At 50.6% G+C, this 19,129-nt stretch overlaps 2 protein-coding genes across 5 annotated transcripts in view; one reads left to right on the top strand and one right to left on the bottom strand.

The window, feature by feature from the left end:
- Positions 1-8,397, top strand: part of EMILIN2 (elastin microfibril interfacer 2) — a 55,716-nt gene extending 47,319 nt beyond the window's left edge. The window contains exons 5-8 of the mRNA XM_032311331.1: positions 2,207-2,614; positions 3,860-3,892; positions 4,465-4,593; positions 7,468-8,397. Coding sequence (XP_032167222.1) covers positions 2,207-2,614; positions 3,860-3,892; positions 4,465-4,593; positions 7,468-7,805 — 908 coding nt within the window. The 3' untranslated portion in view covers positions 7,806-8,397. The remainder of the gene's footprint in view (positions 1-2,206; positions 2,615-3,859; positions 3,893-4,464; positions 4,594-7,467) is intronic.
- Positions 8,398-10,892: 2,495 nt separating this feature from the next.
- The window catches only part of LPIN2 (lipin 2), an 82,909-nt gene continuing 74,672 nt past the window's right edge, over positions 10,893-19,129 (bottom strand). For 3 of the 4 annotated variants that reach the window (XM_032311333.1, XM_032311334.1, XM_032311332.1), the window contains exons 14-20: positions 18,552-18,696; positions 17,440-17,588; positions 16,788-16,874; positions 15,690-15,842; positions 15,167-15,281; positions 14,410-14,513; positions 10,893-14,075 (exon numbers count right to left, since the gene is read on the bottom strand). In XM_032311333.1, coding sequence (XP_032167224.1) covers positions 13,931-14,075; positions 14,410-14,513; positions 15,167-15,281; positions 15,690-15,842; positions 16,788-16,874; positions 17,440-17,588; positions 18,552-18,696 — 898 coding nt within the window. In that variant the 3' untranslated portion in view covers positions 10,893-13,930. The remainder of the gene's footprint in view (positions 14,076-14,409; positions 14,514-15,166; positions 15,282-15,689; positions 15,843-16,787; positions 16,875-17,439; positions 17,589-18,551; positions 18,697-19,129) is intronic. The other variant, XM_032311335.1, reaches the window with a different exon arrangement.

The raw sequence follows: 19,129 nt of genomic DNA on the forward strand, positions 1-19,129 counted from the left end.
ATCATAATTGATGGATATTTTGGTTGGGTAGAGAATTCAAGATCAGCAATGATGCCCTCAAAATTTGAAGACATTGCTCTCTTGTCTTCTAGTTTCTGTTGTTGAGAAGCCTGATGATGCTCTTTGGATTTAAAATCACTTTAAAAAATTTTTTTCCCCTGAAAGCTTATAGGATCTTCCCTTTTCCTCAGTGTTCTGAAAATGCTTGGTTTAGGTCTTATTTAATAATTGTGCTGGAATCAAATTGTGTGTGTGTGTGTGTGTGTGTGTGTGTGTGTATTTGATGCTTCTCACCTTACCACCTCATTTTCTGTCCTATGTCTGTTTTTCTGATTTTTTTCTTGGAAGATATCTGGACTAATTTTCTTTTTTTTTTTTTTTTTTTGGACTAATTTTCTTTTGGTGCCCTTCCTGTTGTCCATCATTTCATCTTCCTGTTCTACCTTCTGAAAGATTTCCTTGATTTTATCTATGAAACTCTTTCATTGACTGTGCTTATTTTGGCAAGCATATATTTATTAGCAAAGGCTCTTCCTGATTGTGATTATGCCTTTTTATACCACTCCATACTTGCATTGCTGATGGTGGCTTTGGTGTTGTTTTTGGTTTTGTTATTTATTTATTTATTTATTTATTTAGAGTTTTACATGTTTCTTTTCTTGCATGGTGTATTTCTTCAGAATTTCTTTTCATTAGTTGGATGACTTGTTTTAGTCTGTTTCTTTTTGGAGGCTCTCCTTGCATACCATGTGGTCTTGACCATGGTTCATATTTGAAGGTGAGGCACTGGATGAGATTTCATGCTGGTGGGCTTCATTATGGGGTCAATTTGAAGATTCTCCCTTTCTCCAACCTAAGCTGTAAGTAAGTGTCCTGGGAGCTGAGAAGGGAAAGAGGGTTGGGAGCCTCCTGAATCAATGGGCAGACTTTGTGTTTCCAAACTGTTCTCTCCTGTCCTCCATTGTCGCTGATGTCCCCATGTCTGCAGTCCCTCTCTCACAATTTCTGTCTAACCCAACGCTTCTCAACGATGGTTTTGAAGAAAATTGAGGCCTGATGCTGTTCCATTGAATGATGTGAATTCTCTTCTCTTGCATCTAAGTGTTAGCTCTGTATTACCCTTCTGATGACTGAGAAAGTGGTGACGCATTCTCCATAGGGTGTAATTCTGTCATGGAGCCCTGGTCAGTTCCTTTGGGGCTGGGCGTGTGTGAGCTTCATGGCTCTTTGGTGGAAGGGGAGCACATGTTTGATCGCTGTAGTTACCTTAGTGAGTTTGGAAACAAGACAGTGGGTCAAAATGCAATCACTGATTTTGCCTGGACTTCATCGTATAGTTTTGGGACCTGGGCACTGCCAACACCATACCAACAGTAGAGGTGGGTGGGGTTTGGTTTTGAGGCCTGTATCTGCCAGTCCTGGTTATTTTTAGCTGCTTCATGGGCCCTCAGGAAACCTTCCTGGAAGCCTGCCTGGTTCCAGGAATGTATTCATAGGAGGAAGGGGAGGCAGCTTCCTGGTGTGTCACAGCGCCATTCCACGAGGGCAGGGAAGTGTGAATCGGCAGGTTCCTCCCGTGGAAATTCCCTCAGTTGGTGATCTTAAGACTGTGGCAAGAGGCGTAGGGTATTTCTGCTCCTTTGGGGCCTGTGCCTACTGCAGAGGAGCCTCCAGCTCCCTGATGCCTCCTGGGGTCATGGTGGCAGCTGCATTCAGCAGGGCCTCGACTTGTGACCGAGGAAACATAAGGTGGTTGGGGGCAGTGGGTCCTGTTCAGTAATTCGTGACACACCTGTGGTATCATCATGTGGAGAAATCCGAAGTTTCAAGTTTCGGTGCTGGGGCTAAGAGTGGTGCTGCTTTGGGGAGTGCAGCCATTGTGTAGAAAGGTTGAAAATCCTCCCCCTACCCCTTGAGCCCTGGTCCCCGCTGGCCTCACCAGCTTCTGGGTGACTTGAGGGTAGCTTGACCTGGGGCCCATCTTCTGAAGCTGTGAGGCACGCTGTCCCCACGCTGGGGAGGCTGCTCTGGGCTTGCCAGGCCAGTGCCCACGATGCTGTTGCTGCTGCATGCACAGCCACCAGCCAGCCACATACCTGCCTAGGGTGCTGAGCCTGTAGGGTTAGCCTAGGGAGGAGCCTGGGCTGAGCAGTCATGTCTGAGGTTTTTAACCCTGCCTGTTTCTCTCCATTTTCCAAATGCTCAGCGGAGGAGCCCTCTGAAGCACCCCCATCCGGAGGAAAGGCCCCGCAGGTGCCTGGAAAGCCCTCCCGCCCAGCTCTGGTGGAGGCCCCCACAGAGGCCTCTCATCCCGAGCCGACTCCTCTGCCAACACCAAGTGCTCCCCCGCTTTCTGAGGACCCCAGAAAACGGCCACACATGGGCCAGCAGCCCATCCTGCCCAAGAAACCCCCACAGCCGTTGCCCCCGCCAGCATGGCCAGGCTGGACAGGGCTGCCCTTCTTGCCCGGCTCCACTGGGGTCATCATGGAGACTGGGGAGGCGGGGCCTCCAGGGAGGATGGGCATGTCGGGGAGGGGCCTGCCCCAAGGAGTGGACGGCCAGTCGGGGCAGCGGCCCATCCCCAGCACCGAAGGCTTCGCGGGAGCACCAGGTAAGTCCCCCGCAGCTGGCACATCTGAGCCTGGGGGTTGGGGAGGTTCGGTGTTGTGAGAATATATGGAGGGTCAGCCCGAGCCTTAGGGGGTCTGCTGCAGGGTCGTTCCCGGTGCAAGTTCCAAAAAGCTCTTTAGAGGTGCTGAGGGATGAGTTCATGCTGATTAAAACCCCAGAGGCCGGGCAGCCCCAAGGATAGTGCAGTAAACACCGCATCCCACTTCTGGTAGGACACGTACCTGGGACTCCCAGTGTGGCCTGGGAGCCTGCACAGCAGTGGAGAATGCCACCCCTCGGGGTGGGTGGGCCAGAAGGTTCAGGCTCAGATCTCAGGGACGTGACCCCAGGCTTTGGGGCCTGGGGCAGCTTTGTCACCCCTGTAAGACTCAGTTCCTTCACAGGCAAAAAGCAGGGTAAATAGTAGGAGCTTAGAGGTTGGAGGAGAAAGCCTTGTTCATTGCGTGGCCAGGAAGGGCTATTTGTGAGCTGGGGCGGGGGGGGGGGGCGGTGTTGGGGCAAGGCAGGAGGGAGGAGAAAAAGGGAGCGAGCCTGTGTGGGACTCCTGCTGCGTGCCAGGGACTGAATCAGGGGCTGGCTCTGCAGTAGCTGTGCTCGCTGCACTGTGCTGTCCGTAGTCATTCCGTTCAACAGATGGGGGACCAGAGGCTCGGGGCCTGGACAGGGAAGCAGGGTGCTGCGTGGGACAGAGCAAACCCCAGCAGGCTGACACAAGCAGGGAGGGTCTGGTGCCCCCGGGACCCCTGAGGTGCCATGGCCTCCAGGCAGGAGGGGCCCGTGCTGGGAACACAAGAAGCCATGGATGCTTTGTTCCTGCTCAGCCTCCCCAAGCTGCAGCCATCACACCTCTCCGCTAGGCGCCTGTGCCTCTCCAGAGAGGACAGTTTTCCTCCTGTTCGCGCCATGCCTTACAGCTGGTTATGGTCTAGGACGCCGTTTGTCCCTCCGCACTTCTAGCCCCCCCCACACACACGTGCATGCAGGAAAGACGGAGTCCAGCATCCTCCTCTCTCCCCCAGCCAGCTTGCCCTCAGGGCTCTTCTCTGCTCAGGGAAAAGTGGGCTAGTGAGGAAGCAGGCACAGTGGGGACACAACTGTGCCTCTGCTTCTGGGAAGGCAGCTTGGAGTGGGGGCCTAGGTCTAGGTCTATTTAAAGAAATAGCATGAAGAGCAGGGAGAAAAAGTGGGGCTACTGTTTGACATTCGACCCTATTTTGTTTTCCAGGATACCCCAACTCCCCTCCGGCAGCCCCCCCAGGTACGTCTGCTGGGAGACCAGGGCCGCCTCTGCCCCTCTCCTGCCTGTCCTACCTCCTCCCTCTGGGCTGATAATGTGGGTGGAAGTCGGGGTCCGCCAACAGGGCGGGGACCACTGCTGACTGGACTGAGCCCTCAGAGAGGGGCAGAGTCAGGCCTGAGACCAGAACTTTCCCTCAGACATCAACCATGACCTCGTGGAGTTGGCCAAGAGGCTCCCTGGCTGGGTCTGTGCTTGGTGTGGCCGTGCCTAGCTTCCCAGTGCCCCACTCCATGCCCGCCCTGAGCCCCCCGATGCCCACACACGCCCAGTGTCACGCAGCAGCTCACACATGCCTGTGGCCTCACAGGCCCACCCCCCGCCTGTGCATGTCCCGCTGCTCAGCAGGCCTGGCTACTGGCCTGACCAGGACTGGTCTGGCCCTTGCGTGTGAGCACTTGGTGTCCCACGGTGCTCTACCACCTTAAGGCAAGAGTACGGTGAGGCTGCCCGTCCAGCCTGGCACAGAGGCCTCAGTGATCCAGGCCCTGATCTCTGACCCCTGTACACGCTCCATGTCCTTTCGGCTCCAGGGGTTCCAGTGCCTTCTCTGGTGTCTTTCTCGGCGGGGCTCACCCAGAAGCCTTTCCCCAGCGACGGGGGCGTCGTCCTCTTTAACAAAGTGCTGGTTAACGATGGAGATGTGTACAACCCCGACACCGGTAAGCTTGGAGACTGTGTGCGACTGCATCTCCCGTCGATAGCGCCCCCTGTCTGGTCAGCTTCCCTGGGTCCTGGGTGTGGGGAGCGCCACACGGAGCAGCTGCGGGCACGTGAGGGACCAGCTGGCCCGGGGTGCTTTTCCCAGCTTTGTGTGATTTTACGAAGACATTTCCAGCTCACAGGCTGCGGGGTGGGCGGGCGGGCGGGTGGGTGTGCAGTAACGTTTTTTAGTCATGAGATCAGCATACCAGCCCTTGGCCCATGCCAGGGGAATCATTGTTTGTGGAGGTTGTGGGGCTCTGCCTGCCAGTCACTGTGCCCGGCGCCTTCCTGCTGTCCCTCCATGCCATTGGGAGGCCCTTTTCAGTATCTGTTGTTCTCATGCCCTGAGACAGGACAGGTGGGAGACAAATCCCCTGCCCTGTTCCCTTCAGAAGCTGATTATGACCAGAGCCAAAAAAGGGGACAGCATTCCATCCCAAAGGGGCCAGACCATGTTTGTGGGGTCTCCTGCCTCGGGAACAGAACCACTCCTGCTCTGGGTCAGGATTCTGCCTGTGGCACCTGAGTTGTCCCCAGCCCCTGAGGATAGTGAGGACTGAGGTCACCTCAGATTCCTATTGTGTAGGTTTCCTCCTTTCTGCCACACCTGAGCCTGGGTTTTTGTCCATCTTTGTCCCCGGGGACTGGAGTCAGACCTTTCCTGAAAGGCCAGCGTGTCAGGGCCCCACTTCTCTGCCGAGCCCATGGCAGCCTGGAGGGAGGTACCTGGGTGTCCCCGGGGCAGGTCAGGGCAGAGACCCGAGGCAGGTGCTGAGGCCCAAGCAGCCAGGCGGCCTTTCCTGAGTAGGCCACAGACTCTGAGTAGCCGGTCTCTGAGCCCATCAAGCGCCAGCGTGCTGAGGGGCCCCCACGGGTCTTCCCTGAGGAGCTGCATGATGGCAGGTGGGAGTTCAGGGAGGTTACGAGGAGGCAGATGAAACGGGGTTCCTTCATGGCAGAGTTTTTAGTCCTCCGCCTCCTGTCTGCCCGCATGGCTACTAACAAATCCCACAGTGGTTCTTAAGTTTTACTGAGCATGAAAATTACCTGCAAAACTTGGAAAAATGGAACTCGGTGTCCTCCAGGCCAGTTGAAGTCAAGCTCAGGACTCTGCTGCTGCTTCTTTTTTAAAAATATTTTTGAGAGCGAGCGAGCGAGCATGAGGAGAGGGGCAGAGGGAGAAGCAGACCCCCCACTGAGCCCGGGGAGCCCAATGCATGGCTCCATCCCAGGGCCCTGAGATCCTGACCTGAGCCATAGGCAGACAGGTAACCGGCTGAGCCACCCAGGGGCCCCAGGACTCTGTATTTCTGACCTGCTCTTGAGGTGCAGAAGTAGGCTGGGGTGCGAGACGTATCTTAGCTTCCAGAGACCTTTACTTTCCCTGCAAGTACAGCCTCCTCCTGGGGCCCTCCCTCCATGCTGCCTTGGTGGTGGGGACAGCTTGTCCACAGTGGCTTCATTTCTGGCACATTCCAGGATGCCCAGCCCAGAACTGTATCTTCTTGTTGAGCAGTTCCTCATTAAAAGAAGTTCTGGGGAATCCTGAATGTGGATTCAGTACAGGCAGTCTCCAAGTGAGGGAAGAGGCCATGGGCTCAGAGTGCCCAGGTCTGTTTTCAGGGCCAGGTCTGTTTTCAGGGCCCAGGTGCCCCTCAGGAAGACTGTGGAATGCCGGAGAACTCACCCTTACAAGCTGGGAAGACAGCAGGGTGGCCTGGCATGTGCTCTTTTTTCAGGGCAGGTAAAGACCCAGCCCCTGAGGTTCCCTCTCAGCTCCGGGGTGGCCCTCTGTTCTGTCACTCTTGGCCTGTGATCAGGGTCCATGTCCAGCCCCCTCCCCACAGCCCATGGGAAGTGGCTGCTCCTGCGTTGCGGATGGGCTCCGACTCTTCTGGGTTTGGGGCCAGTTGCCGCTTTGCAAATGGTACATCTACAAATCCATCTCTTCTTCCTCAGGCCGTCTCTGTATCTCTGAGCACTGCTCCCCCAGGCCCAGAACCTGGCTTATATCTGGCCATGAGTGGATGCCACCTGTATACTGGTCCAAGACAGGCAGCCTGGCTGGCTCTTCTGCATGAGGGCTGGCTGTGGTCTCTCCCACAAGCTTTGTGGGTTCTTTTTGGTCCCCTCTCCTCAGGAGGCAACTCAACCATTTTGTAGATTTTGGGCCCAGCACACAAGTTGTGAGGCTTATTCTAAGTGGCTCTTGGGGAGTTTTCCATCCTGGAGAAAACTCCCAAATGGCAACCAGAATCTGGGTGGCTGCTGCTGCTCCACTACACCTTGGGTGGCGGGTGGAGGTGGGAGCCGGCCCCAAGCTGGGCCTTGGCCTTGTGTCTCCACACCTGTGCGGCACACACAGCACCACGGAGGCTGGTGTATCTTGCTGCTGGGAACGTTAGAGGGTCTGAGCTCTCTCCCAGCAAGGCTGGGTAGTTGTCTCCATGCATGCTGCACGGCTGCAGGGGCAAGTTCTTCTGAGGCCTGCTCTGGGTGGAGGGGAGTTACGGTGATTGTACCACATGCTGGGGGGTTTGTAGAATTTGTTCTCTTCTGGGTGTTACAGCAGAAGATGGGGTCTCACCATGAGGACTGGGTTTGTTGTTAAGAGCAGTGCTAGCTAAGGGGGTCTGTTGCTTGGTGGGTGTAGGGCAGCTGCAAATAGAAAAGGGCTACCTTACCTCTATGGGCTGGGTGACCAACTCTCCCAGTTTTTCTCCTGAGACAGTCCTGGACAGATGGTTAGTCTCCCAAATCTGGGTTAACTGACAACCTGTGCCAAAGGTGCTGTGACGGTGTCCCATGAGTATCTGCCTTCCTCCTCCCAGGCATCTTCACGGCTCCATACGATGGGCGCTACCTGATCACGGCCACCCTCACGCCGGAGAGGGATGCATATGTGGAAGCTGTCCTGTCGGTCTCCAATGCCAGTGTGGCCCAGCTGCATACAGCCGGCTACAAGAGGGAGTTCCTGGAATACCACCGGCCCCAGGGGGCTCTGCACACTTGTGGGGGCCCTGGGGCGTTCCACCTCATCGTGCACTTGAAGGCAGGAGATGGTGTCAACATCGTGGTGACTGGGGGCCGGTTGGCTCACACGGACTTTGACGAAATGTACTCCACGTTTAGTGGGGTCTTCTTATATCCTTTCCTTTCTCACCTTTAGGGTGGCTGGGGAAAGATAGTCACTAAGAACTGGGAAGCCTTAATATATGCAGTTTCTGTTGTATGTATGGAGCACTGGTCTAGTTTCCTGCAAAAATCCCAACACCTTCCCCAAGATCCAGGCCCGACGGGGCTGCCGAGGCCACACACCCGAGCGTCCCCGGTGGGTGGCAAGGACACATGTGCCTGGCCGCGGCCTCCTGTTCTGCCCGGCTACCTGAGAAGCGGGGTCCCCCCTACCCCGCGGCCACCGGCTCTGGCACCACGTCGGCAAGAGCTCTGCTCACGGGACTGATCGGGTGCCCCCTGCGGAGTGTGACCTGCTGCCAGGAGGGGAGAGCTGCTGGGCTACAGGGCAGAGGGGATGTGGCTGGCAACAATGGGCTGGTGGCCACATTCTTTATTCCCAAAGCCTGCAGGAGAGAAGGTTAAACACTGAAATGCTGAAGTCACATGTGCTGTCACAGAGACTGGGGGTCGAGGTGCGGGCTGGCCCGGGAGACTGAGCAGCCTGGGGGGCTCCTTGAATGACCTGTACATGTGAAGTGCAAAGACAGGGAGTGTCAATAAAGATGTAAAACCACTGTAAGTTATTGAAGTCTGGTACCATATGGATTGAGAGGTGTTGCTAAAAAGCAAACAGCAGGGGGCGCCTGGGTGGCTCAGTGGGTTAAGCCGCTGCCTTCGGCTTAGGTCATGATCTCAGGGTCCTGGGATCGAGTCCCATATCGGGCTCTCTGCTCAGCAGGGAGCCTGCTTCCCTCTCTCTCTCTCTGGCTGCCTCTCCATCTACTTGTGATTTCTCTCTGTCAAATTAATAAATAAAATCTTTAAAAAAAAAAAAAAAAAAGCAAACAGCAGAAAGGTAATTGACTTTTTAAAAAATGGCTGTAGAAAGTAAGCTTGAAGAAATCAATCTCAAGTATCTAATTGTTACCCCTCACTATGCAAGCTACACACTTTTTTTTCCTTGTAAAAAAAACCCCAAAAACAAAAACAGATGGGTTTGGAGGTCAAGGCCCCCCGTGAGGCCTGCAGCTAAAGAGGGGCTCCTCCAGGGGATGCTTAAAATTCACATCTAATCAGCAGCTGCCTGAGCTGAGGAGCTCGCTCGCTGCACAGCTCACAGCAGATGTGGCTTTAAGGATTCTCGGGTTCCCAGGCAACAATAGGCCCAACATAAAACTGATCACAGACTGAAAGCTGAGATCATCAGAGAAAAGCAGGAATCTTCCCATGGAGAGTACGTTCTGTTCCAGGGAAACCCAGGCATGTTGCTCCTTTATCAGCAGCCACAGAAACCTCTAGGACATAAGACCCTTAGCTTCAGGTGGTCCCCACTCAACAGGCTGGTAAAATCTGTTGGCCGATCAAGAGCCCATGGGGAGAAAAGTCCCCTAGAGCCCCAGGGAAAGATGCGGATCAAAGAAACAAGTCTCCTGGGCCTGAGATCAAGCCACTGGATACTCTTATGCTATAAAAAAAATGCTGTGAGTTTCCAGGACTGCTTGCAAATGCGGTAACAGGGTGGCCACTGGACATGTCCGACAGGAGCCTTCTTCCTCATTCCCTTACCCCAGGTAGGGAGAAGTGACCAAGAACTGCCGGTTTGTGGTTTTAGAACTTTAAAATCTGGATCTCTCTGTCCAGGAGTTGATGGTGGGGGGAGGGGGAGCATTCTCTTTCCCCATTTCTATAGCTGGGGAATTGGCTAAAGGTGGCTGTCAGAGTCTGTGTGTCCTAGAAATGACTCATGAAAAAACCCCAATGCAGTGGAGTATTTTCAGGAAAACCCAGTTGGCACATGGACCTACTTTTGCCCTCTTTCCCTCACACCCCCTGTAAAGACCTTAGTGCCAAAGGGGACAAATGTTCAACAGCCGGAAAGGCAGGGGCCAGACAGAAGGGAGCCAGTGACTGCTCTGTCTGCTCCATGGTTGGTTCTCTAGAGCACTGAGTGAAGCGTGGTCCTCCTCTCTCAATGCACCCTCACTCACTGAAAAACATGAATTTCAGCTCTGTGTATCCAAGATTGGCAAGGTAAACGAAGTCTAATCACAGCAGCTCCTGTGTTTACGTCAAGATAAAATAGAATGACAGCTACATCAGGGCTCCTTCTGCAATTATTTCCACAACCGTGCATTAATCGAGCTTTCTCAGCGGCCCTATCATCTTTCCTGCGGTTTCTCACGAGTGGTTTGAAAGGAGTGTCTGTGATCAGAGGGACAGAACCAACGCACACTTGCACATCTACAACATGCCTCCGCATGTATCTGCACTCACTTCCTGAACACGCTTCTTTCTTCCCTTACACTGTCCTATCAAGGGAAGGGAAAAGGCAGGCTGCACCCTGAGGAGCTGCAAGGATGAGCCCTTCACCCCCAAGTACTGGGAGCTGGCTCCTTTACAGTCAACTTCTCTCCGAGTGCATCCTTTCTGTTCCCTACGTACACCCCAAAGAACCCCAGGGCCCCTCACCCTGCGCTCATGTCAAGACAAAGCAGCAGGACAGGACAAGCTTTCCTGTACTTGAAAGTAGGCTCTCAAGGGCGGCTTTGGGATACCTGTCCAGCACATGCTGCATCTGGTGGAGCCCAGCAATTTGAGGGAATAAGAAGACACTCATTAAGTAGTATGTGGGGTTTGGTTTTTGATTCAAGATCACTTTGACTCTCCTAGGCTGATGAGAACATCAGAACTGCTAAGTGGTACTCACCCGGAGGGAGGGGTTCCTGAAAGGTGGGGTGGCAAAGGCTCTGAGCAGGCCTCTTGGGGGACCCCTGATGGGCTGAGGGCTGGTGGGGGAGTCCAGCCTAGAGGATGCCAGGGAGAACACACCAGGAATTACATATGTATGAATGAATCATTCTCTGGCAGAACCTACAAAGCAAGAGAGGTTGGTTCCTGGGAGTGTAGCCTCACTTTTGGAGTCAGGTTTTATAAAAATAAGCACCAAAAAGAGGTCCTTTCTGTAGATGAATTTTAGTGTCAGCAGAGATCAAAATGCTAATTTATGGAAATTATCACTTTCTGGCAAGAGTACAGAGAATATGGTTTAAATGTCTTCTGAAGGAAGGAGTCAAATGCATTCAGTTTACATTTGTTTATTGTTGTAACGTCTTGTTTTGAACATCAAACACTGCACCAAAATATGAGCCATTTATCTTAGGATAACTGTCTTTGCCATGACTGAGAGTACTGTACTGATGTTTACAATTAATTTCTGACAACTTAAAACTTATTAGTGGCATTGCTAATAATCAAATACTTCATCAGAGTCTAAATGTAATAATTAAATTAAAACAACAAAGTTTCCCCCTCCCTCTCTTACCTTCAAAACAAACCAAAAAAGCAGTTTTCACCTGGAAAGAGCACTTAAACAAAAACTCAATTTTTAACCGGTTTCATTAAACACAGCATATTCTCAAACGGGAAAACAAGACTTCCCAGAGTAAATAGGATACTTAAAGATGCTAAAATTCCCTGGAAGAGTTTGTTTTCACCAACTAGCAAAAGGAGAAAGCATTTACTTTCTACTTCTCTTTAAAGGTCTTGCCTGCACCTTCAAGAACATCGTCCCAAAGGGCCACATGTGCTCCTATGGGCACAGGCACTTTCTGGTCATTTAGCTAGCTGTCGTTCCTCAGCTGTTCTCCCTGTGACCGTTAGCAGCTTTCATTTTATGACAGACATCACACTGTAAGTTTTTTCTTTTTCCAGTTGAAAACTATGCAGATGGTTTTGAGCACAGCAAACAGTCCTCACACACGGCGGCTAAGTGTGCATGCTCCGGGCCCACACGCGCACTTCCTCACGCCTGCCCGAGACGTAGATGTCGACACCACAGCCAGAGAAGCTTCAGCACGTGGGGAGCAAGGCAAATACTCAAGTCAGGTTGAACTGGAGAGAGGGAAAGGGGCCAAGGCCATTTCACCAGTGGAACAACCGAGAGAATGACTTCGAAAAGCCCAATCTGCTTGCGATCATCCCGTGATCCCGCCCATCATCGCAAGCAGCACGGGATAACACTTCTTCATTAACTCACCATTGGAAGGGTCTGTGTACAAACACACTCGAGGGTAACTCTCTTTCACAGAAAGAACAAATGTCATTTGTACCAAATGGCAATGGGTTTTAGCACAAACTTAATACTTTAACACTATAGTGATAGTAATCATCTACTTTCAGCAAGAGGGACTCCTTTAAATAAGGAAAAAGATTCACGTTAATTAGCAAATGTACCCACTGGATCAATCTGCAGCAACAAAACAACAAAGTCTAGTGCTTACGGACACCAGGACAGAAGGGCCTGTCCCACCTCAGCACAGGGTTGGGAGACCTGGGCCCCTGGGTCAGACCTACAGAAGGCCCGTGTGTCCACAGAGAAGAGCTTATCGAGGAAAATGAATAGTCTAATCAAAAAACTCTTTAAAAGACAACCTAAAGAGGACTATAGAAGGTCAAGATTTCCTGTACCACATGTGTGCAGAGAAGCCCTAGTAAGCTCAGGTTCAGCACAGAAAGCTCATGTTCTTTCTGGAAAATGAACGTGGAGAGGATACACTGGCAGCGTCTCAGAGCCCACCAGCTGCACTGCTGCTCGGATTTTAAGTCACTAACTGGGAAAGATTTCCTAGAAACATAACCGAGTTTGCCTAACCTACTATACATAAATAAACTCTTTAAACAATTTAGTCCTTGCACTACTGAAGGGCAGAAAGTCTGCACTGGAAGCAGCGCGCATTGGTCCTCCTCTGGGAGCACGTGCCTCTGTGTTTTGCCACAGAGCTGCGTTTGGGGGGGCTCTACCACGGTCTCCACATACAAAAGTGCGTGGAGAAATGGCCAAACTAAAGGGACTTCCAACTCTCCAGCCTAGAAAAATAACCACCCCATTTCTCCATCTTAGGTCCGTATTACTTGGGCGGGGCAAACTCAAGCGAGGAGAGCGAGGAGAGCACCGCAGCACAAGTCCCAGACCGGCTGGGGTGGGCGAGGAAGCCGCCCCCAGCGGGTACCTGGATCCGCAGCTTCTGTCCTCTGCTCTGGCGCCCGGCTGAGTGCCTCCCTGCCGGCCAAGGCCTGTGCACGCATGGAGGCCTCCTCTCTGACAGTGCTCTGGATTCTCACACTGAGGTTGCCGTCAACACCCAGGCTCTCAGTTCTGGAGGGGCTCATGGGGCAGTCCCTCCCCTGAAGCTGTCTGCTCAGACCACCCGGCCTTACAACCAGGCTGGGAGAAGAAGCTGAAGGCAGAAAGACAGAGAAAATGACTCTTCCGGGACCCCACACGAATGCCTATCTGCATTTCTAAGGCCTTCCTGAAAACAGAGCTGTTGCTTATTGTCCAATCAACTCCCACCATTAGTACTCTTCCCACAGGCTCCAAGCACATCCAGCAAGACCTTTCTGTCCTGACTGGGACCAAGACAACACCGACAGGCTAGCCATAGTTGAGAAGCCAGTGATCTAAGGGGCTTTTTGTCCCCAGAAGCCCATATGTGTGGAGCTGGGGTCAGTGGCCCTGGCCCCTGCCTGGAGGAGCCCACAGAGCAGACATCCTATTTCACGGTGGCAGAGAAGGAAGAGCCCATGGAAGAAATGTGCACAGGTGGTTTGAACTAACATCACTAACTGGACCTGTAGCAGCTTAGTGGACCCTGATCCCCTAAAGAAAGCCCTGGATTTAGAGAGAAACACTCTCAACTTCCCAGTGGAAATTATAACACTTTACTTTATACATGTTTTGGTCCCCTTTTGTTTAGCTTTTTTCTTCCTTTTAAATTATTCAGTTAAAGGAGCACCAGCACACACTTGACACAGCACATGTGTGAGGACGACCAGTAATAGGAGCCTAGGCCTCCCACCGCAGGTCCAAGCTCCTCGCCTGCCTGCCTGCCTGCTCAGGGCTCTGAGCGGCAACCCTGCCAGGCCTGGGAAGGAAAAGGAAGACAACGGTTCCAGCTCCAGGAGCTCTCCTGGTGCCTGCTGGTGTCCAGCTGTCAACACGTGTCTTGTCCTGCACCTGTGGCTTGGAGGGTAGCCCAGTGGCCTCCGTCCAGAAGTGCTGGTCACCTTCCCTTGCTATGGGGCAAATGCCCAAGGACCTCCCTGGGAGATGCCACGTCACGCCAGGTCGTCCAAGTCCACTTGGGGGATCGGGTCTCGCCAGTAGCAGAAGGAGCTGAACTCTGGGCAGGGAAAGGCAGAGTTTTGTTCCTTGTTGAGAAGCGGGAAAACGTGCTCCACGAGCTCACTCAGTCTGTGATACCTAGAAGGGGTTGGGGAAGAACACACAAACTGTCACCCTTAAGTGACGTCAGAGCCCAGGACTATGTGCTGTGAAGTTAGTTACTAAGAGGCCTCAGTGCAAGGCATCCAACCCCTCCCGGGGCATGGCCCTCTTTGAAGTCTAGGATCGTAATGATCCTGGTTCAGATGCTCTTACAGAGGCAAAAACACCCAGGCAAAGAGGAAAGCCTCCAAAACGCAGGTACAGTTCTGCTATTGGGGGGTGGGGGTGGGAGCGGGGCTGATCCTCAGACTCTGTCCCCAGGTTCACCCCTGGCTATGGGCAGTGGGCTGGGAAACAGGAACATACGTACGAGGATTTGTTTCCTTTGGTCCTTTCTTGTATTAATTCGCCCTTGGGGTTCACGGTGAATATTCTGCAGTCTGGAACTCCCACTTGTGTGTAAGCATAGACATCCTGGACAAAAAAACATTAAATAGCGTGATTATAAGAAAAGACATTTAGAGATACTTCTCTGGTTCCTTGTGAGCCAGAAGAACTGCACAAGCAGGAGACGGTGTACAGCAAACGTGTGGAGCTTGCACAGTGCAGCTCTGCTGCGGAAGGTGAGCTCAGGGCAAACCCAAACTGAAAAGGGGAGGCAAAGCCAAGGGCACTACAGTTAGAACACTGGGCGTGGAGCAGAGGCCAGGGCCCAGGAGCAGGTAGGGCCCTGCTGCCTGCCAGAGGCCAGAGAGCAACACCCTCTGCAACCGGGAACTGGAGGGCCAACTATGCGGAGAGGCTGAGAAGCATCAGGGAAGGCTGAGCACTCTCTGGGGGCGGGATCCAAGAGCATAGCTTAGAACCACTTAGAACACAAGTCAGAACTACCTAAGGAGATGGAAGCAAAGCCACAGAAACAACGGCAAAATGCCCTTTCTCATACATCAAAACTCTAGGGCAGATGTCCAGCTACAGAACAGAAATTAAGAATAGAGAAAACGAAAACCTATTCCGCACAACATCCATTTTGCTTATACAATTGGTTTGAGAATCATGACGGGGCTGTACCCTAAAAAATACTCCTCTGAAAACACCAGAATGTGTAGCCCAGAGGAGACACTTACATTTGGACGGTTTCCAAAGGCAGCATAGAAGGGCTGCTTAGATGGGGCAAACAGATTCTTGATATCATTTAGACATTCAATTTTGAACTTCTCTGGCTTCTTTTCTATCACTTCCCTAGGCAAAGACAAACAAACAAAAAAAACCCAATATAATGACCAAATTTGAAATGTTGTTCTCCCTGTTGTATGGTCCTGAAAAGACTTCAGTGGTCACAATCATTTCTGAAAGTCTTTTGTAACCGGCATCTCTCTTTCTCCTTCTGTTCTAGTCAAGAAAGACCGACATTCTGAGTGATGGGGTTTAGGGAAGGAGAAAACTTGATAGCTTGACTCTTTTGGACAGTGTTTGATATGGACTGGGTGAGCTCAGAGTTAAATGCTCTGGGGGAGCCCAAGAACCAAGACATGCAGAAGCTTGGAATGATATACAAACCCTTACAGTGAGTTTGACTTCCAATCTCCCCACCAATCAGACCCCTTCTCCTGGAGTGGGTGGGCATGCAAGCCTGCGTAGGAGAGGTACCTGTGGAAGGCTGAGAACAAGCTGCTGGGGGATAACATCAGAGGGCCCCGAGGTAAGATTGTGCCCTTGTCATTGACCCAGTGCAGGTAGCCACGGGTCATGTCAGCCATGCCAATGGCACGAGCAGAGCAGTACAGAAACTTGTAGCCATTCCTGAAAGAGAACATGTCCTGTTTAGAAACATTCTTTGAGCAAAGTTTAAAAAAAAAAAAAGAGCACTATTCTCTCTTTTTTTTTGACATTTCGTTTTATTTTTTAAAGAGTTATTTATTTGAGAGAAAAAGAAACAGAGAGCATGAATGCATTAAAAAGCAGGTAGAGGAGCAGAGTGAGAGAGGCGGCAGACTCCCAACTAATAAGCAGGAAGTCTGAAGCGGGGTTCAATCCCAAAAGATCATAACCTGAGCCAAAGGCAGATGTTTAACTGATTGAGCCACCCAGGCACCCCGAAGCAGCACTATTCTTTTAAAAGATTCAAATACAGTTCCTTTCATTTATGGTGGAAATAAAATTCTTAAATTTAATAAAGAAAGCAGTTAGCATTATAAGGATCTCAATTTTCCATGGAAAACACCATGGGGGAAAATGGAGGTATATGTAACTAGGAATCTGCTAAATTTGTAAGATTGAAGTATCTTTAGCATCTAGTCCATGAGAATCAGAACAAAAATCTTGGACTATCTTTAAATTACCTGCCATAAACGAAAAATGCAAAGGATCTTATTTATAAAGACACAGCACTGTTTCCTCTGTTGCTCCAACAGAAAGGATTTCACATTGGTGAAATGTTTCCCTCATGCATGCATACATTACTTACTCAGTGAAATCAGATTTTAAAAAACCCAACTAATAAACCAAAAATGAAAACTGGCTCTCCTGTTAAATTAAAGCAAAGCCCCCTCTCCCCCCACTACAGGATAGCTAGAACTGTAGATACAGGTAGTGCCTGCAACTCCCAGCACTATGCGGTGTAGAGGAGACGGCTGAGACATGTAACACAATGGCTAGCACACAGCTCATGTTCCAGAAACGGTCGCTGACGCTTTTCTTTGTGTGAGGCTACATGAGCATGTGGACACAGGGGGAGGGGATACGTACTCATTGATGGAATGGTAGAGTTTTGCTATACCCTGATGCGTCCAGTCTTTACCCAACTGTGGAAGAATCTGCCCCAAGGCATCAGACCTGAGAAGGTAGAAATAGGAAAAGGTATCAGAAACAAAGCGCATAAAGCCAAGTGTTTTCCTACTACAATGCCAGCTGCTAAAAGCCACTAGGTAGAGGCAGGGTCCAGGGACAATCTAATCTATAGGCACAACTTTGTCATGGCTTGTGCATCAGCAAGGCAGTCCCCTGCATGTACACCCACCCACTAAGGAACTTCTAAAAGTAGAAGCCAGATGTTCATTTTTAGAGATAATTTATAACCACAAATCTTCTTTCCTTCCTCCCTAATCGCAACACCTTCTTACTTTTTAAAAATTTAATGCCAGAACTTGGAGACCAAATAACTAAATCTTTCCAGAAGTTATCTTCAATGTTAACTCGTATGACTCCATTCATCTTCACCATCCACAGAATGACTGTGTGTGACCACGTGTGACCACATGTGACCTCAGCATGCAAGTCTCAGTGCAGGGAGTTTTAAAAATACCAGACAGTGGCCAAGGAGGGATCCCCCTGATCCTACCCACTACTGCACAGCAGCCTACGCCTTGACTGCTGCTGCCTACCATGGGCTCGTGCTTACTTGGTTATCGTTCCATCAATATCAGAAATGATGACCTTGTCATTCCAGTTCCACAGGTAAATGGTTCCCGCACAGCGGCAGGTACCTTGATACTGGGTTGTAATACTAAACACAACATCATTTGGGCCATCTTGGAGCTTCAGTTTTGCCTTTTATAAAAAGTAAGAGAATAAGGAAAATCATAGATAATTTATAAAATAAATGGGATATCACTTTGATGGAATTACATACAATTAATAATCAGTTTCTAGTAATATATAGTCATTGAGAGATTGCTAAAATATACTGTTAAGTGAAGAAAGGATCCTAATCCCTAAATATATGAGTGTGTGTGTGTGTGTGTGTGTGTGTGTGTGTGTTTACGTGTACAGGGGGATGTATAAAGAATGGAAAGAAGTACATGAATACGATTATTGTAATAAAATGGAAAAAAAAAACAGGTGAAAACAGAGTTTACAACAGAGTCTGAATATTTACATCACCACCACCAGTGTTTCAGGGCCTCAGCTCAAGGCAGGATGGTTTCTGTTGCACAGGCATGCACCTGCCGAGCACAGCATGGAGAGCTTGCTCAGAAGAGGCTGAAGGAGCCACTGCCTGAATGACGTTCTGGAATTCTAAGCGATTTTTCTGATTCCCCCAAGAAACCAAACGTCTTTGCTCTTCCTCCATACCTGACAGTCCTGGGGCATAGCAAGACCATTTCAAACTGAAAACAGGGGGAATGGAGTGGGAAACAAGCAGGAAAGAGGAAACTGCATCTAAATAAGAAAATGGCATTTCTCTGTTGTTGTGGCTCCTAAAAGACAGTGTATGGCCCAGTGATGGGCTGGCTGGACAAGTCTCATCTGGGAAACAGGTTGAAAATACAGATCCCTTGGCTCATTCCCAGAGATTCAACTAGGATGTCTGGGGTGGTAGAAGAAGCCATGTCCCAGGTGCCCCAGGTGGTCCCCAGGGGAGGGAGATGCTGTTCTACCATGTGTGAGCGTTTACGAGCACACGCCATGTCCTGTGTGCAGGGCTGGGGATAGTGTGGACAGAAGAAGAAGCATGGTTAATTAAACAGCTACTAAAATAAACTGGATCCACACAGAGCACACATAACTCACAATCTGATCTGAAGAGAGTCGAAGAGACTTCTTATATGAGGTTGTGCTGCCATGACTTGGGGGCTCTGTGGGAACAGGGTCCACCTTGATGGATTCTTCAAGCTCCTGTGACCCCTCATCGCTCGATGAGTCATCCTCAGCTGGCCTATTCAACAGCAATCCAGTTACTTAAGAAGCAGCAGGGCACTTCACTGAGAAGAGTTTTTCATTTAGGATGAAGAGATCCTAAATCCATTCTAGGGATGAGAAGAGTTGTTCCCTCTGTTTCCGGAGTATTCCTACCATGAAGTGAGAAGACCATCCTCCTCCTAACTCTAATGACTAGCCAGCAGTTACAGTCTGGCCATGACTGATTATTTTCTGCTATGACCATTGAATGCTACTAGGTCTACTGACCTTTACTGAAAAGATAACAGACGTTTCAAAAGATGCAAACTGTAGAAAATATAATTGCTTACACAGATTTTAAAAACTATTAAGACAGATTTGCTATAACCCCTTTAACAAAAGTGGGCAAAGAGCAAGAAAATGAATGCTCAGGCTTAGACCAACCCCTGAATTAAAGAGCTGGAGCAGAA

The sequence above is a fragment of the Mustela erminea genome, chromosome 13 (genome assembly GCF_009829155.1).
Source record: "Mustela erminea isolate mMusErm1 chromosome 13, mMusErm1.Pri, whole genome shotgun sequence".
In the NCBI taxonomy this organism is placed as follows: Eukaryota; Metazoa; Chordata; class Mammalia; order Carnivora; family Mustelidae; genus Mustela; species Mustela erminea.